The following is a 19,285-nucleotide window of genomic DNA, read 5'->3' as shown; positions in this document are numbered from 1 at the left end:
AACTACGGCTGGGGCTGCAGCGCTGGTGCTGAGCAGAGAGGAGTCTGCTGTCCCTGCGCTCCCACCAATGCCTTCTCTAGTCCCTCTTGCCCTTTGCTGCTAGGCCTAAGGAAGACTCCTGAATCCAGTGTTCAGCTTTCCAGTGCTTAATAATGGAAAGGACTGTAGGTGAGAGGGAGAGGACACTGATGATGGATGAGGTAAACACGAGGGGACAGGAGAAAGGAATGCCTTTGAGTCATGAGAAGTAGATGGGCAAAGGGCTTGAGTGTGAGAAGGCTGAGGGACTGGGCTTTCATGAGGAGGGCAGCTGGAAGCTTTAACTGCTTTAATTGGAAAAGGCATCCAGGAGCACGTGGGAGGGAAGGAAGGGACATTGGAAGAGCAAGCTGGGAGATGTAGGGACTAAGAGCGGGGCTGCAGTGGGGCACTGGGAATTGCCCCAAGAGCGTCGTTCCCAGGAGATAGCGGAGGAGAGTTCAGGGGAATGGAGAGCAGGGTGAGGCCGAATCTGAATTGTAGTGGAAAAACTGGTAGCTCTCCAAGTCAGGTCTTGCTTCTTCCCTGCTCCAGTGGCTGTGCAGACCACTGTGCTGGTCCACGGGGCAACAGTGACTTGCCTTCTGCTGTCCCTTTCCCAGCCCGTACAAACACACTTCTGCTAACCAGGCTCCTCCCTTCCCTCTGCATAAGGACTTTATTAACGGCCCCACAGCTCTCCTAGCAGCATCGAGGTGGGAGGCGTGGGAGGAAGTGCTCGTAAAGCTTAAGCTTGTAAAAATGGTCATCCCCTGCCTCCCAATACTGTCAGGCCCAGCTTGTGAGTACAAAAGATGGTGTGAGAGCTGTCTCATCCAGCTGCCTTTGCCTGAGGTGCCTTTGTGGTCCCTTCTGCAGTGGGCATTGCCACCAGCTGCCAGAAAAAGGGGTCTGGAGGAGGCCTTTGTCCATGTCCTTGGTTCAAGTGACAGATGTTTGCACATTGGGTTTAAAAGTCCTGGTTCTAGCAGTGACTTGTGTGTATCACTGACATCTATTGTTTTCAGTATGAGCGTTATTAAAAATTCCGGGAAACCTCTTGTATGTGCACACTGTTACAGAGACATTCAATGTGTGTGCTGCAAAGTCAAGCACTGAAGGAAATCTGCTGCTTCCCCTTCCATGCTCCTTGACAGTCATATATATATATATATATATATATATATATATATATATCTCATCTCCCAGGTGGTTAGTTTTTCTCCTCTGCAGCACTTGGTCAGCACACAAGGTTAGACCCAGCTGGGGCAGGAATGGGTTGCGCAACGTGTCTGGCACCAGGAGCATTGCCTGGTCTGTGTCAGGAGTTGGAAAACATAGCAATCCAGTAGGAGACTGAAGGAGGAGAAAGTATGGGGGCAGCGTCTCATGGCTGAGGTATTCAAAAGCTCTCAGAGGAACTGGACTCAGCCCCTGGCGCCAGACTATCTGTGAGATGTTAGGCAAATAAGCTAGCTTTTCTGAACAGGCCAAGGCCGTATCAGGCTCACTGGAGCTGAGTGATGCATTTGGTCTGCCGGAGCTGGCTTTGCAGGACCGCCGTAGAGCAGCAGGCAGCGAGCAGGTGTGCCTGGTCAGGAAGCACCGGTGGCTCAGGGGGTGACCGAACCCTTGAGCGAGCTAGTTGTGAAAAGGGCAAATGTACAGTTCTCTGGGAAAATGACATGTTCTCTGTCCTAGCCACCCAAGTCCCACGAGGATGAATTCAGATTTTTAACAGATAAAGAGAAATGTCGAGTGAAGCAACAGCCCTCTGTCTTGGAGAAGAGCAAGCCGTGTGGCTTATTTAGCCTCAAAGTCAAGGCTGAAAGAGGACAGCGGTGCACGGTGGCGTGAGCAGCACTGTGGGAGAGAGGTAATCAAGCTACGAACAATACTGGCATAAGAACAGATTTTTGTATATGAGCAATGAATCACTTCAGCCTGGAAGGTGGCGGTGTTTTTTTTAACCATGAGAACAGCATGGCAGGAAGGGAGGGAAAAAAGACACTCATTTTAAAAGACGACTCCACTAATTCAGAAATAGAAAGGAACTGATAGGGTAGACAACCCTGTTACAGCACGGTACAAAGCTATGTAGTCCAGGAGCCCCGTGATCCATGGAAAGTTCTGTACAGAGTGCTGAAGTCTCCTGAAAAATCAGCTTTGATGTACAAAAAGACCGGAGCTCCAGTTTAAAGATGCTTTGTACATTTTGGTTCTGCTCTGTGAAAAGGAGGCAATGCTGACCTTCACGGAAATGTTGTAAAATAGTTTGTTATGGAGTACTCTTTCCTAGGGGGAAATCTGGTAATTTTGTCTTTGCCAGTATTTGAATAAAATGTATTAGAGCTGTACAATAAATCAAGAGGAAAACAACCCCCACACCATTAATTCTGTAATTTCTGCCCCGTGTTTGTTTGAGAAGACGGGAGCTGAGGGGAAAGGCAAGGCGGTGTGTGTTTGTGTAAGCAGAAGCTGTGTGGTTGTTCACTTGCGATGGATAGAAATCCCGGCTGTGTAAGCAAGTGTAGGGCGTGGGGCCACACAGCCCTAGCACTACCCTAGCTGCGGTAAAGCAGTCTTTAATGTATTGCCATAGATCTGTGAAATTACTAACTTCTTGTTTATTTATGCACATACACTAAAGAGTACTAGTTTCAGGTGTGCCCTGGATAGCATTTAAAGTGCAGCGAAGATGCAAGTGCACTTGTTAAAATAATAGGAAAGGGCTGTAGGAGACCAGCCTAAGTACAGCAAAAGCCTTTCTGATGGAAGTTGTGGAAATCTTTCCTTGGCTTTTCACGATCATTTCAGCTGTTGCTTGAGCAGGGATCACTTGGGTGAATTGTGTTCCCCATCCCCATCCCCTTCTTTTTTTCTCTTTTTTTCCCCTTAAAACCAGTTTAAGTACAGTTAGTGATACTTAGCTTTATCTCAAATGGAGTTAAAGATGAGAGGATGGGACATTGGTCCCCTGTCCCAAGCTGTTCTTAAGATCATTAAGGACGGAGACTTTATATCCTCCAGTGGTCATTTACTCCATTAAGTCAATACATTCACTGTTAAAAAGTGCTCTCAATCATCCAGTTGAATCATTCTTGATCCAGTTTAAGCCTGTTGCTTCTCTTGCTTGATGCAGCAAACAGCCTGCTACCATTTCTCTGTGCTACCTCGGCCTTATCACAAGCGTGTGACTATAGGATTCTTTTTTACGTAACAACAACAACAAACCCCAACTACTCAGCTTTCAAGCCTGTTAGTTTCTAATTCAGGTCTTGGTTTTACAATTCTTGTTTTGATAAAGTGCTTTGGTTCGTTCATCCTTTCATACTCCACCTGACTCAAGCCCCAGTTCTGCCTTAACGCCACTAGAGCAGATAACCATTTAGTCGTAAGTCATTTATATAACCTCAGTTTCTTGCATGAAAAGAGGTGATTTTGCTTACCTGAAAATTGGTCTTGGCAGTTCACAAAGGGGTTTATGTCTAAGATGTGGAAACCAATAGACAGCAGGACCCAGCCTCAAGTTGCTTCTTTCTGATCAAGTGAGTGACAGCTGGTTATACTCTGCAGCAAATGAGGAGTCACTTTAGCATAAATTTCATCTTGCATCTTAAACTGTAAATTGGAAACCATATCTTCCTATTGATTCTCCATAAATTCTTAGTAAAATAGTTCTGTTAGTTGGCTCTTCTAAGAACTTCCAATTAAAGCAGCTACATTCAGACTGGAGGTAACTAGCCGATATTTCTTAGAAATGGGAAAGGAGCAATACAGGTTATATGTAGCTGCCTTGATACTTCTGCACTGGGAAGTGGCCATCCTGCTGCTTTTAGCTCTCTGCTGTAGGTTAGTGTGTTGCTTGTGAACTGGTAACGCTAACCTTGAAGGAAACAGCTAGTCAGCAGTTTTAAGGCTGAATAAACTTGGCTTATTTCTAAACTGAGTTTCAAGTTGCTTGGAGCTGTCGAAGCATGTCCGGTCATGCCTGTACCTACAGCTCCACAGATTCTTCCAGGACTAATTCCAGTTCTGAGACACTGAGGTCCCCAGGGCTGCCCCTGGAGCACCCCTCAGTGGGTGGAAGCAGAGTGAAACCCCTTTACTGGCTGCAGAGCAGGTGGGTGATGCCCCATGCCTCATGGCGCAGATCCCACCGTTCTGAAGAGTTAGGCTGTGCCTTCAATGAAGTCTATTTCAAAAATCTTTACTGTTGCAAGGGAGAAAAAGGTCCAGGGATAAGTGGGAGAGAAGTCTCTCGTGATCTGTTACAGAACAGCTGGAATAATTTTGAGCTAGATGTTTAATTAATAAAACTTCTTCATCTTCTAACGATGCTTTGATCTGAAGAATGCAGAAGCAGTATAGGACCCTACAAAATAATTCCTGAGACTTATTTCTGAATGTCTGCAGGGTTTCATCACTGCTCTACTCATGAAACATTTATTTCAATATTGAGTGGTTTTAAACCAGTAAAGGTAAGAACTATCTAGAGAAGGTGGTGGTTACTCCGTAAACTAAACCAGCTGTAGTACTAGAAGCATCTAACTGTGAGCAGTAATCTGAATACCTGTAATACCCTAAGTGCAACTAATACAGAGCAAAGTTTACATCCTTTGGACAGTCAGGTTTTGGAATAACTGCCAAAACATAAAATAAGGCTGATCATTGTGATCAAGTGTTTTTATATGTGCACAGTATTGTTCTCCAAATAAAGTGTGAACTTCTACAAGAAAAGAATGCACATCCACCTTTGTGAATTTTCTTGGATAAAGGCCCAGGACAGACCACCTTCCTGGTGGTCTTTCAGCTTTTTTTTTTTTCCTTATTGCTGCTTCTGCCCCATGCAGATATACCATCTTTATTGAAGTATGCAACTATTGATAGCTTTTAGTAACCTGAGGGTAGTTTTCTTTACATTTGCCCATAACATTGCAACAGTTAATTCCTTCCCAGTGAGGAGAGAACTACAGAAGTTTGATGGTATTCCCTTCTCCTCCCTTTCTAAATACCAATAACCAGGGTAAATCATGTCTTGTCCTGTTTATTTTTCCAGTGGGGTTTTACCAACACGTCTTGCACCTGAGGAGACTTCCTTCCATGGTTCATTAGACTAAACTGCACTTACGCACCCCTGGCTCCCCTCCCTTTTGCTGCCTTAAACTGCTCAGCACTGCTGCTTCTCTGGGGTCTAACCCCAAACTCCTGCTGCTGCCTGAAAAGCCCAGCTGTGCTGGGTTTGGCTGCTTCATTTTGTTCATAGTAGCTGGTATGGGGCTACGTTTTGGATCTGTGCCAGAAACACTGTTGATAACACAGGGATGTTTCAGCTATGGCCAAGCAGTGCTCACACAGGGTCAGTGCCTTTTCTGCTCCTCGCCACACCAGCGAGGAGGCTGGGGGTGCACAAGGAGGTGGGAGGGGGCACAGCTGGGACAGGTGACCCCAGCTGAACCAAGGGATATCCCATACCTTAAGACATCCCGCTCAGCATATGAAGCTGGGGGAAGAAAAAGAACAAGGGGGAACGCTCAGAGCAATGGCGTTTGTCTTCCCAAGTCACTGTTACGTGTGATGGAGCTCAGCCTTCCTGGGGATGGCTGAACACCAGCCTGCCGATGGGAGGTGGTGAATGAATTCCGTGGTTTGCTTGGCTTGTGCGCGCAGCTTTTGCTTTATCTATTAAACTTTGTTTCAACCCAAAAGTGAGTTTTCTCACTTTTCCCCTTCTGATTCTCTTCCCAGTGCCACTGTGGGGGGAAGCGAGTGAGTGGCTGGGTGGTGCTTAGTTGCCGGCTGGGGTTAAACCACAACACCGCCCCACAGGTCCATACAGTTGAAATCCCACTCTTTGGATAACCCAGCCAGCACTTGGTTTCTGACGGTCAAGGTAAATGAGGACACGGGTGGGAGCAGGCAGCTGGAGCTCCACAGCCACATCCAGCCCCGCGGTGGCTGTGGAGCCTCCAGGAGGAGGCTGCCTCTGGCACAGCAGAGCACACCAGGCAAGCTCAGCCTCCTGCCAAGCACAACTCGTTTGCTCTTTTAAAACCCACTCGCCACACAAGACAAACACGCCAGTATAATCAGTATAATAGGACAGAAACAATTTCCTGTACAGGATGGCTAGCAGACAGTGAGGGGTGGGGCATGGTTAAGCATGGAGAAGAGCTCTCTCCTCATTGTAACAAAACAACTGAAAGCACTGCTGGAAAAATGAGGTTGGAGTTTCTAGAGAAAGACAAGTACATTTCAGTACTGGGGTTGGTACTGAAATTTCACACCATAAACCAAGTTTCTGGCTGTAGGTGGGGCATGTGTTTAATTACTCATAATTTCTAGAATAAAGCCTGTTTTCAAGATAGCTGTAGTCTTACCTTAGGTTATGATTACTTGTTTCAGAATGTATGTAATTATTTAATATTTAAATACTATTTCTTGTCCTATAACAAGAGAACAGACTTGGTTTTGTTTAAGATTTTTAATAGAGATGGATTTGATAGTTTTATTTCATTAATCAGATGGCTCAGAACACACAGTATATTTAGAAAAAGTCACATTCTTTAAGCATTATGCTACACAACACTGAATGTAAGCTGTCACTTTTTTTTTCTTAAAAAAAAAAAAAAAAGGAAATAGAAAATGGGTCCTAACTTCAAAACCATACATGACTTATGTTGCTTAAGTGCTTACAGAAACCACTTTGTCTTGGAGCATGGATTAGTTTAGCAGGAATAGCTTTTACTTCGTGAACCCATTCTTGGTTAGGGAAAACAGAAGGTAAATGGATTAACAAAGTTCAGTTGCTTTGAGAATATTGAGCTCGGTCCTATCATTGCTGTGTTAACGCTAGAAGAGAAGCTATGTCAGATTGATAAATATAACCAATAAAGGATATTGAGGTGTTTAAGAATACATAGAATGGCTGGGGGAAAGAAAATATGCAGAGTGTCTGTAGCTCTTCAAGCACAGTTTAATTCTGATCACCATCTCCTATCTGTATTTTGACTCCTCCCTTGTTTGACACAGTTCAAATATTCAGCAGTTAGCGTACTGATGGTTTACCGAATACCCTTAAAAAGCTTATTTTCAGAAGGAAGCTCCCACCTATTTGAGGAAAACAGACTACAAAAGCAAAAGAAGAATGGTTTATTTGGACTGAACAAAAACAAACAAAAAAAGTGGAAAACAAGGACCATTAAAAGCACCGATTCTTGGGCCTCCCAAACAAAGGGGCTCTGTCATTGTAGGCAGGAAATAACTGTAATTTTCTTAGATCTCAGTTCTCCACGATAACAGCTGGTAATGTTGAAGAAGAGTCCCTTTCTCATTAAATAACAATTGTGACCTTCATAACTTACCTGATTACAAGCTTTCATGTCCTCCCACAGATGCTATAACCTACTTATGACCGTAAAACCCAACACTTGCAGGCTCACTGCAGAGCTTCCCTTCCTGACTGCAGGACAAACCGGTGCAGGGGCAGGCTGCTCTTGCTGAGTGCCAGCTGAGTACTTGCACTGCCTTGTCAGCAAGCACACACTTTGCATACATGGTCTGATAGTGAACTGGTAAAGTCACACTCCCAAATGGGGAGCACCTGTGCACTTCAAATTTTCCATCTGGAAGGGATCAAGAACTTCTTCCTAAAACAAGTTCCAATCTCTTTAAAAACCTCATCATTGACCAGAATGGAAAAGTACAGTCAAAATGCAGCAACTCTTAACCAGAGGCTCTGCTTCCAGCTATTAGTAAGGAAATGAAACAACAAAAATAGTGTAAGATGGGTTTCACCTCCTTTGACCGGAACCTTAATATTTTGTGCTGAGATTTGCTGATTCTCTGGATCATACTGCCATCAGAAAATAAAGAAGTGACTCACCGCATGCAAAGCCCAGCAAAGCCCTCAGATTGCATCACTGGGAAGAGAAAGACTGTCCCTGCTCAGAGATGGTCACGCTGTGAGCGGAAGCCTTGCCAGCCATTTCATAAGCCACCAAAAAGTGCCCATTTCTTCAGTGTTCTTATGGAAGAAGTACAAGGTGTGAGGGAAATATTTATCCTGAGGTGTAAATTCCTGTTTTCATTAAACTGAAAAATAATCCCAGTGCTAACTGGTCACTACAGTAATAGATTTCTCAATCTGTATGCAGCTAGTGTGGTTTTGGTGTAAAACGCATGATAAGATAATATAAGATAAATAAGACTGCCCACTGGTATCTCACCCTGGCATTAGCATTCTGCCCAAGCTCCGCCTCACGCCCCCTCAGAGGACAGGCAAAGCCACCCGCACGCTGCTGCTTTGGCCAGTACTAGTGAGCAGCTTCTGGACCAGACCCCCAGCTCCTCAGCCTGGGCTCTGTGCAGGTATGGCAGAGGGTTAACACAAGGCACCTCCTTCCAGCATTCATCTCCTTTATTGCAAAACCCAGACTAGCTCGCTGTGTGTGTACGAGGGGAAAAGCCTCACAGCAATGGCACCTGACACAGGCTAGCAGGGCACGCTGAGGGGAAGCCATGCAACAGAAAAAGTCCTTGGTCCTCCCCCAAATCCTCAGCTGTTTCAGGGAGTGCCTAAGGCAGAGGCCAGGTTCGGACTGTGTTGAACAGCTGTCGGTGCAACTGGTCTCGTCAGAAACGCTGACTTTTGAACCTGTTGATACACTTTTGAACAGCAAGTTTCACTATTTGTTTAGAGTAACAACGTTGCCTTTGGTTTTGTTTTGCTGCTTCACATCAGCTGGTACCCTCTTTTTTTTTTTTTTTTTTAGTAATGAGTGAATCACCATTCCCTGTTCTCCTTTGCCATACCATTTTTAATTTTACAGAACTATCAGATCTTCTTTTGTCGTCTCTTTTACCCAACTGAAACAACCCAGGTGTTTACTCATCACATGAAAATTGTACCATAATTCTGGTTACCTTTTTGCCCTGCTCTGTGCCTTTTCAGGTTTTTTATGTCCTTTCAAAGATGACCAAAGCCACATGGGATGCTGATGGCAGGGACACAGGGGTGTCTACAGCAACAGAAGCTTTGTGATTTTGACTTCAGTTCCTCAGTTCCCAACACAATCTTTTTAATCATTCCTGCCATCTTGTGAACACTAATGAGAATGATTCCAAGCACTTTCTTACAAGAAAACAGCTATTTTATGGGCTGTTGCACTTGCACAGCTGGAGGTGCTTCTCACTAAACACTACCTCACATTCTACAGTCAACCTTGAGTTCCATAATCCTGAGTAACTGAATATTCCACATATTTTTCACTTTCCTACTCACTCCCTCCTCTAAATCCAGCAGCACAAACCTCTGCATGACACTGCTAGCAACTTCTCTCCATGATGAGAACTGGTGAAAAGATAAGAAACAGAACTAAGAATCAATGGTCAGTTATTAATCCTAATACATTCCTCTTCCTACAGTGACTAAGACAGCATTAGCTAAGACCTCTTGCAAAAGGACTTTCCACATATCATCTTGTAAAATTAAGTATATCACCCAGACCTCCTTTGTCTGCGTGATCATTCTAAAATCACTCTAAGAACAGATTTAGAAGTTGTAACTCCTCTCTAATCACAGCCATATTGATGTAAATCTGTATTTTATTTCTCTATGTAATAATGTATACTTTTAGTTGCTGCTCGCAGCCCTTCCTAAAATAAAAGTATATCACAGCAACTGTTGGATGCTCCCAGGTGGGAATCATTAATTACATTTTAAGGAAGGGAACTCCAGATCAGTTCTGTACTGTAAGAAGGCGGCTGCTGAGTTCCTAGTTTTGCCTTGAGGGAAGACCTGCCAGTATCAGCCCTTTTCACTTCTGAGCTGAATTACAGAGTTTATATGTATATCAAGCCACAGCAAATATTGCACGACTAATTATCAAATAAGAAGAGATGAGACATTTCTGACGACCACAGATGACAAATATGATTATTTGTTCTAGTGCAGTTAACTATATAAGTCAATGTAAAGCAACCAACTCCACAAAAGCTAACAATACCTTGCACCTGCTACTTCCCCGTGACTCCAATGTCTATGTGAAGTAAGGGAATACCAAGAAGAAATGGAAAGACAAAGTACTTTGCTGACCTAGAATGGTAACACCATCTTCATACCTAACCTGAAACTCGTTGACAGAGCAGGAGCTCCAAGCAGCACTAGCATTTCTTCTCTTGAGAAGGGTATGGATGGATGAAGCCTTAAATCAGCACGCTCAAAGATAAAATTACTGCAGTATCTTGTCCACATGATTTAGTGCTTAGTTAAGTATGTACACAAGCCAGCCAGTGGCAGAAAGCCCAGCAGGTGTTTATTCCCCCTCCTCCGCTACTACCATCCCCACAACACGGACAGCTCACAAAATATTTTGCCTTTTCTCTCTTCCCCACCCACTGTTGCAGTTAAACAATCATCTCTTGCCATTTAACCTCATTAGGGTACTGAGCTCCCAAGGGAGGGCTCACAGCACCTGCACACCATTGTTGCCCACAGTGCTGAAGACCAAAAAAGCCAAATCCCGACACCACAACGAGCTGCTGTCCTCCTTAAATCCTCATCACAGCTTAAACTGCAAATATTGGAAAGACAGCTGCTGCTGCAGCTAACACTATGAAGAGGATGTATCAGGGGATACGGGATAATATTCCTCCAGTTCTACAAACCTCTGCTTACAGTAATTACTTCAGCATTGTGAAAGACATTTGGTGCAGTAGCACCCAATTTCTTGCAGACAAGAGACAAAAACCGTCCCTAGGAGGGACAGGATTCAATAGACCTTATGGCCTGCCCCAACACAGTGCTTGGCCCACCCCCAGCTCAAACCTATCATACCACGCAGGTTTTAGGTGCTTCAGTAACAGACAAACAGAAATTACCAGAATTTCAAAAAGACCATCTACCATAGCAGTCTTAAGCCAGACAGCATGATACGCTTTGGATACCTGGTGCGTTTTTATTTTTGAAGCAACCTTAAGACACCTCCTGCAACATTATTGATGTGCTCATATCTTAAGTATCTTAAGTGACCAGAGGGTAAGAGTTATGAGAGTGGTAGACTGATGGAAGTCAGTTTAAACACTGCTTTGTTTATGCTTTGTTTGTGCTTTGTGAACAGATCGGAAAAACAAACAGAAAACCTGTAGCACGCATCCTTTAACTGCACAGGAAAAGCACGGCAGCCTGTCCCCTTAAAGGAAGGGAACAAATCTGGGACATCCTGGCTTATGATTTCCCTGCACCAACGAAACCATCCCAAACTAAAAATCAGACAAACTTACCTCAAGTGACCCCACGGGCTGGAAGCTGTTATTTCACAATGACTATTACTAACCAGCTGATATGATCCAGAAGAATATCTTCTGGTATTCTGCTTTCTGGTATTAATCTGTGTCAGCATCAAGACATTCTGCCAGGCAATTTAGAAGTGAAATTCAGAATCAGACAGTGGATGATAACCTCCTTGATTAAACAAAAATCTGGAAACAAAATCCATAAATATGTTATAATATGGAACTGCATGACCTACTTCTCTCTGCCTCTGTAATAACAACTCCAGAGACTTTACTAGTTAAAGAAATAAATGCAATCTATTTCTCATAGCCCGAAGTTAAGTATTTTAACATTGTAGCAAAACCCTTTTAAGTTGAGCATTCACTTTCTCTGAGGGAATGCAAATCTGGTGTTTTTCCGAATGAAAGTGGGAAAGTTACTTTTAATTGCAGTATTTCAAATTATTGCCATCTAATTAACCGAATTTGTATAAGCTAGCAATTTAGCATAGCTTTGACGTTGTGCTCAGGCACAAAAGTGAAGTCTGACTGTTCCTTCCCCCCTTTTTTTTAAATGTGTAACCAATGTGTTTGTATGTGATGCTTTAAGGCTCCAAAAGATTAAAAAAATGCAGGAAATTAGGAGCATCAGAAAACTAAGTGAAAAAGCATTATGTTACCAAAAGTTAGACCTAGCCATACGTCTTTAATTTCCCTTGGAAAAAGATTGCTGCTGCTCCTTTGCATGCACCAGTATAAATCCTTTCTTGCTCTGTACTACTGTACGTGAACCTGGGAGGGGCACTGGCTTTATCCACACCGGCACAACCAGGTATTCAAAAAGCCAGGGCTTCTCTCCCTCCCTGCACCTTTCTACACCAAGTTCCCTGATGTAGACAGTGCAGGCAACCAATGAAGCCCTTCACTCCAGCATAAATTATTACGAGCTGTCTCTCCCAGTGGTTTCAAGTCCCTAGATGCAGCTTCAAACCCAACGGCATTTTGGAGGTCTGCAAGTTCATGCAGGGTGGTGCAAAATCGATTATGATCAAGAAAGTAGCATAGGATAAAGGTATAGAGGACAAACCATCCAAACCAGACAGATTATTTTATTGCCTGATTTGAGTATTTAATGGCTTTGTGAGAACTATTTGATTTCTATTGCAAGATCTTGTATACATTGCAAGTATCAAATGAAAATATGAAATTTCATTTGAGTCTGCAACACAGATTCAAATATGCCTGGCCAAGCATTTACACCCCGTAATTACACATTACACGTTTGTACGTGTGCACACATTGTAAGGCACCTCCACATTTATCAGACTAATGTTACCCTAGAACTGCTTTCAAAATTACTAAAGGCTTTTTAGGTTCAAGAAAACATAGTAGTGATACAAGGTAACTTTTAAAAAGCCTTCAAAGTTACTTTCCTTGCCCTGGAGTAGAAGTAAGTCAGTGCTTCCCTGTGAAAGCCTTTGATTTTGTGATGACTTAGGATGGGGTAGTTTACTTACTTTTGCATTATCCCATTGCCCTTATTTTAGGTTCAGATATGCAGATGCCTACAAAACTTCTCAGCATTTAAGACTGCAAGATTAAGGGGGTAGCAATTGTTTACAACGCTGTTCCCACAGTGAAGCTGCCTGTTTAAGCCATTTCCTGGCTTTGTAATTCACTATTTCCTCCACACTTTCCTTCTCTTTCACTTTGCACGCTTATTTCTACTGGAATTTATTTTTCATAAGGGCACTCCCAAAAATCCCAGTCCAAGAAGTATCTGTGGTTTCTCACTGGGCAGTATTACTCTCCTCCCCAAACTTGGGAAGCGAGGCCCTCCTCCTGCACTGCAAATAACATTTGCATGAGCGGCTTCTTACGAAGAGCTTTTTTCAATATAGGGACATTAGAAATTGTTATTCTACTTGTTTTTTCTCTTAGAAATGTGTTCAAGCTACTCAGCAGCCCTGTCCTACTTTCTGTGGCTCTGATTACGACTGAGATGATACGTGGCCAGTCTGGGGTATTTCCCGCCTGCTTTCCTGCTGGATGCTCTGTGCCTCCCGGTCGCAGTTTATCTCCCCTTGCCTCTAAGTTTCAGCAGGTTGTGAGTTCAGTATTTTGGAGGGGAATACTCCCTGCTGATACATCTGTAAGTTCTCTGGTTTCTCCCCGAAAAAAGGTCCTCCCCCTGCATCTTAAAGAAAAGCACATGAAGCTGAGGCTTCCGAGTACTCAAATTCCATTCCCACACTCGTGCAGAAGCAGAGACCATGTCTGCCAAGGCTGAGGTCAAGCATGTTATTCCTGTGAGCTACTTCAAACAGAGTTAAAAGAAACACTGAACCTTTCTTTGAAAGGCATGTGAAGTGTATTAGTTTCTAGGGGTTTACTGCTCAGAAATGGACTCAAAGCAGCTCCTCTGACCAATGCTCTCTGAAGAGAGACTGCGATTCAAGTTAAACCGAAATTATACAAGAAGGACCATGCTTTCCATACGAATCTACAAATTGTCTGATTATAAAGATTAAAATCACAAGACCTGGCCTCCTAGTTATTGTAAGCTCCTCATGTTATTAAGGTTGCTAGGCTGCTAGACTTCTTACTACGAGGTCTTTCCTTCCCCCAGGAGTAAAGCATAATAGCTATCATTTAGTAGTAGACATTATTTTAACCTTTGCTATGCACTTGATTTAGATCAGGTTCTTTGGAAGTTCAGCCAAAAAAAGTATAGATTCCCCACCCCACCCCCCGTTAAAATTTCTGCAGTCCCTTCCAAAGGCAATTCCTTCATCCTTCAGTGTAATTAAAAAAAAAAAAAAAAGGCGCCAAAACCTTGCATCCTTGACTTTACCCTTGTTCAGTCTTTATCAGAAAAAGTAGCTTAACACTGTACCCTTCCTCTGCATAGCAGACATGTAACGTACAGCATAAACACTTGTCATAGCATTCCACCTTTCTGATCACTTGAGATCAGAGTATCAGAGCTATTGCTGAGGTCAGTGTAAGCAGCACTTTGAATACCTCTCACAAAAAGCATCCTGAAAAATCTGGTGTTATGCCTGTGTTTGTAGTGAGGCTGCTATGGTACTGCTCTTAGTCGCAGGTTCTACTCATAGGTACTCATCTTTAACTGATAAAGTGCCTGTAGTCCTATGCAAGTTAACAGAATTTGTTCTTTCGCACAAAATGTGCAGTGTTGTACAGGTGACTCAAAATATGACCATTTCTCACATACACTGAATTAACTAGCAAGCAAAGCACAAAAATGCCAGTTTTCTAGATGTTTTAGCTTACCTTTTGTTGGCAGTGAAGTCCAATTTTGGAAGGGGACTTAAAATGGAAAATGGATAAAAATCATGGAATAAGATTTGTTGTTGTAATACATGGATAAAAAATAAGCTTGTGTATATGGGCTTATCCTCACCATATTGGATAAGCATTTTAAGTAATTTTTGAATGTGAAGTTAGGCTATTATATTCCTCACCTTGCACCAATGATCCGCCTATTTTGGCTGCTCTTTCAGAATCACATTTTAGGCTTACTGGTGAACTTTATTCAATTGTATATTTTTGCCATGGGAATTAAAAACACAGACAGAGAAGCACGCGCACTGGGACGGTTTATTGATGCTTTCAAGAACTTCAGTCTTCCTGAGGAAGCTAATTAAACAGAATTTCCACTTCCAGAATCTGTACCTGATCTTTCTTCCAACAAATCTCTCCCTGCATCAGGCTCTCTTTTTCAGCCAAAGCTATTTGGTAAGCTTCAGCTTCAAGCTGCCTGTAGAGACTTGCCTCACTGTATTAAGCCCATTTATTTGGGGTACATTTCACTGGCTCAAGCCCAAATTTGGTTCATATGACTGAGATAATAACTCTAAGCGTTGTAGAAGTCTCAAGTCTCGCTCAGCATTGACAGTATAGGTCCCAAAGACTTCTCCAAAATGAATGCAATTGTTTTGGTAATTTAGGAGGAAACTACTTCTTCTACTGCCAGAGCATCTAAAAAAATATAGCATGAATCACTGCTATCCTGCTTGGTCTTCCTTGAAAGCAGAAGAGAACTGAAAAGGAGTTCTGCTCAAGTATCTTCATCAGGGTTTGTTACTCTTCACCATTTAACAACAGAGCTCAGACTGTATTGGTCTTCCAGTTTTTCCACAAAAAGGCTTCTGGTTTCCTCGTGTCTCTTTTCTTAATAACGGCAGACACTCATTACAGATCAACGCCCTTTACAAATTTACCTTGGAGGGCCAGACAAGGAGGTAGATAACTCATGAAAAAACACATTTGAAAGAAAACACACTCGACAACATGACTGCAATGTTTCTCTGCAGCAGTGACTTCTTATACCAAAGTTAGCCTGGTGAATTTAATATCAAGGAAAAACAAAGTGGGTATTTACTCACGCACAATTTTATGAGAGGAACAACTGAAATGGCAGCAAGAAAACCACACTTTTTAGACAAACTGATATTACATCACATTAGTGGGCCACAGAACTCTTTAAAAAAATAAACTTTTTGAGACATGAGAATGAAGTCACATTTTAGCATGCTTTAAATAGCTGAAGTGCTCTTCAAAGCATAGTTTTTCAGCTATTGGCAAAGACACTGATTATCTCCTCATTTGGAAATTAAAAAGCATTTAGCAATAAGTTAAAGCTAGCCTACGTTAAGTGGGCTAAATACTAGGCAAAGATTTTTCCCTCTTCACATTTAAGATAATACTACAGTTCATCATTTCTGTAGCTTATATGTTGTTGTGCAATGCCCCACTGAAGTTTCATATCTACTCTGTGAAAGAGAACAAGAGTGGACACTTTTCTTTTAGGATAGTCACAAATGGTAAAGCCAGTAGTATTCGTTTGTCTGTTTAATTAGATGTTTGCTGTTTATCACACACAAGAACTGTAAGCAGAGTCCATGGATTCTTCTGAGCAATATGAAACCTCATGGTTCCACGCAAGTTCAATACTGTCTCTCTCTCTGCCCCCACCACTCCTGTCTGCTGTTTTCCCCAGCCCAAGGTAAGTTTCCAACTATCTTCATCCAATTTCAAGAACCTTAAGGGCCAGAAAGATTTACCTCGTGATTTCTACCCAAGGGAGCCTGGCTCCAGACTTGTGTTGGGTCAGGTACACCTTAGACCACAGGAAGCTGGATGTTTTCCTTTTGAGGCACCAGAAGTTAGGCTAAAAGTAATAGTCAAGTTGCCCAAAGCTAAAGGGACAAGTAGCTCTCATTGCCTTCCTATTTAAACACAAGGCCAGCGAAGAAATCTCTTCCCTTTCCCCCTGAAATACATTAAGTACAGCTTGCAGTAACAGATTCCCCATAGTCTTGCATTCATGAATCTGTAGTCCTAATGTATACTGTCCCGTTTTACTTTAGTTTCTCAGCCTCAGAGAGAAGTTAACAATGGATCTCTCCACATTCAGATACACACGCATCCTTTTTTATCTCATAATTATTAATCACGTTTATATTTCTTCTTCCGCATTCCCAAGCTAAGCCAAGACAAGCTCAGTTCTATGGACAATGTTTTCATGTACCTCTCTTCAGAGAGAGCTGCTGCAGCTGAACAAGACAATTGCAGCGTGCTAGTTATACTTGGATTCAATATGCGGTTGAGAAGAGGAGAACGACCAGTTTTCTCATTTGTCTGCTTTCAGACATTTAGAAAACCCCACCGTCAGCATCTTGAGTAAGAAAAACAGGTGACATCTTCAGACCCTAGTAAACCACTTACGCATGTTAACTTGTTTAAATAAACATCCCCACCTCAAGCGACACAGTGGCCTGCAGTCTTCCTTGATCCATCCACAGAGGAAGAGTTATTTTTACTGAGTCAGTAATCACGCGTTGTCTTCCAGAGGAAATACTAGCCGGGTACCCCTGCTTGTAACTTCATGATCTGCTGCTCCCAAATCACGTTCCAGTGCTTCCTCTGAATTACTTTTTGTTCTCCTGCCATCAAGGCTAGTGGTAGCTGTATGGGGGCCAGAAGAACCATTTGCAGTTATTGTTGTATCACCGTATGTCACAGTAAGGTCACCATCATTCAGAATAAAATCAGAATCCTCTTCTCTAAGCTGTTCTTGATTCTGGAAAGAAAAAAGAATAAAAATCTTTGTACAGTGCACAACATCTGGTCTTTGCCAAGAAGGTAACCGAACAGAAGAGTTTACCTAGATGTCAATACAGCAGCAGTAAGCGGTAGAATTCCACCTTAAGGAATGTTAAAAATAACCTCGAAGCTGGTGTTTGCAAATCAGCTTAGCGCTCCCTGTATAACTACTGCTACTGTGGAGAGATGAGGGGGAGCTGAATCCAAGAACTAGATTATGAAACCAGTAACTAGGGATTTAATAGCACTGGAAGTTTACCAGAAATATAGGAGAGATGAGCAGTATACACTGGTTTTTATGTAACAATTTAGAAGGCAGTACTGGCAAGAGACTGGAGACCAAGCACAGTGAAGTCACTCCAGATACAAAGTCAGACTTGCATCTGTCACTAATTAGTCAAGTTCATTAGTAAAAGACATGCAAACTGGTAAGAACTCACTAGGCCCAGGTTCTTTATAAAGGTTTTCTCAACAAATTTTGGTTACAGATCAAAAACTAATCACATTTTTTTAAACTATCTGCTTACTCTTACGTGGTATTAAATGGAGAATTACTTGACCTCACTCTTCGGAAAACTCCTGAGCCATAAAAGTACAAAAGACTGACACAAGAAAGCACTTGCTTCATAGTTTTGTAACTAATTCTGGTATGTTTTCTTTTCAAAGTCTTTTAAGAAAATGGCCTATGAAATCCTGTGAATTTATTTTGGCAGAGATGGGATGAAATATATGGTCAGAGACTAGAAATTACTGAAGTGTAACAAAACAATTTCCCCGAACAGCACAGTACAACAGCAAGCAACTGTACCAGGTTTCATTCCTGTTTAACATGATCTTGGTAAAAAACAAAACAGCTGAATTGGTCAGAAAATGCGGCCTCCTCATATCTGAGGAAAATCCTATCAGTACTACAAGCTTGATTTCTTGCAACTGAAAGCAATTATCTCCCCATGTAAATAGCTCCATCCTGCTCGGCAAGAGCTGAAATGTAAGCTTGCGTATTGCTGTCCTCCGCAGTAGGCTGGACACCAATCAGGTTACATTCTCAAAATACATAATTTTCTTCAGCAATTTTTTTTTCAAAAAATTCAGCAAAAGGAAGGAGGGTGCAGGCTATGTGAGAGAGGATGCCTGTGACCAGCCCGACTAGAAAGCCCTACTTGTGTTGCAGAACAGGAATTCAGGGCACTTCAGATCGAACATGCCAATTAACCTGTCCATGATGAAAAATGCAGTGCCTGGCTAAATAAAACTTCTTGGGAAAGCTTCCTGTCATTATTTCAGAATGATAACTGGCCAAAATAAAGCAGCAAAAGCCTCTACAGGATACAGAATATGTAACTAACGAGGACTGGAAAAGGTGTCAGGAGTTTACCAAAACCAATGGAAGAAATGGTGCAGTTCAGTGTTGGGTGCAAGACAAGCCCTACTTAGAATGAATGCTAATCTCAGAACCTCCATGACATCCAAATTTGGCACTGCTTATTAGAGACAGGGTTACTGTGATAGGAGCACTGTTCTCAAAGAGCAAATACCGTTTAGGACACTTGCTTTCTTTGATTGCAGAGAAAACACTGAAGTACTGTCACCATCTTAGAAAAAAAGGCAGAGATTAAAGGGTTCATCTATAGTAGGCAGAAACAGCCTTTACAAGGTTTCCATTGCAAAAAAAGTAAAAGTCTGAGGGACAAGACCAAGATGATTAGAAAAGGTACACAAAATAATGGGATGCTTAAGACAATCTGATATCTCTATATATTGGTTTTGAAGAAGAGACATCTGAATAAAGATGAAAACCAGAAAAATTAGCAAGGAGGCGGCAGTTTGTGACTGCTGACTGGTTATGTTTTAAGAAGTCAGA

General features: G+C 42.5%; 1 protein-coding gene across 2 annotated transcripts in view; it reads right to left on the bottom strand.

Annotated features, from left to right (window-relative positions):
- Positions 1–8,770: 8,770 nt before the first annotated feature.
- Positions 8,771–19,285, bottom strand: part of SLC9A7 (solute carrier family 9 member A7) — an 80,038-nt gene continuing 69,523 nt past the window's right edge. For both annotated transcript variants that reach the window (XM_055802811.1, XM_055802812.1), the window contains one exon: positions 8,771–17,401. In XM_055802811.1, the coding sequence (XP_055658786.1) occupies positions 17,153–17,401 (249 nt within the window). In that variant the 3' untranslated portion in view covers positions 8,771–17,152. The remainder of the gene's footprint in view (positions 17,402–19,285) is intronic.

This window comes from Falco peregrinus, chromosome 4 (genome assembly GCF_023634155.1).
Source record: "Falco peregrinus isolate bFalPer1 chromosome 4, bFalPer1.pri, whole genome shotgun sequence".
Lineage (NCBI taxonomy): Eukaryota > Metazoa > Chordata > Aves > Falconiformes > Falconidae > Falco > Falco peregrinus.
The sequence above is the reverse complement of the archived record's forward strand: the minus strand, read 5'-3'. Positions and strand labels throughout refer to the sequence as shown.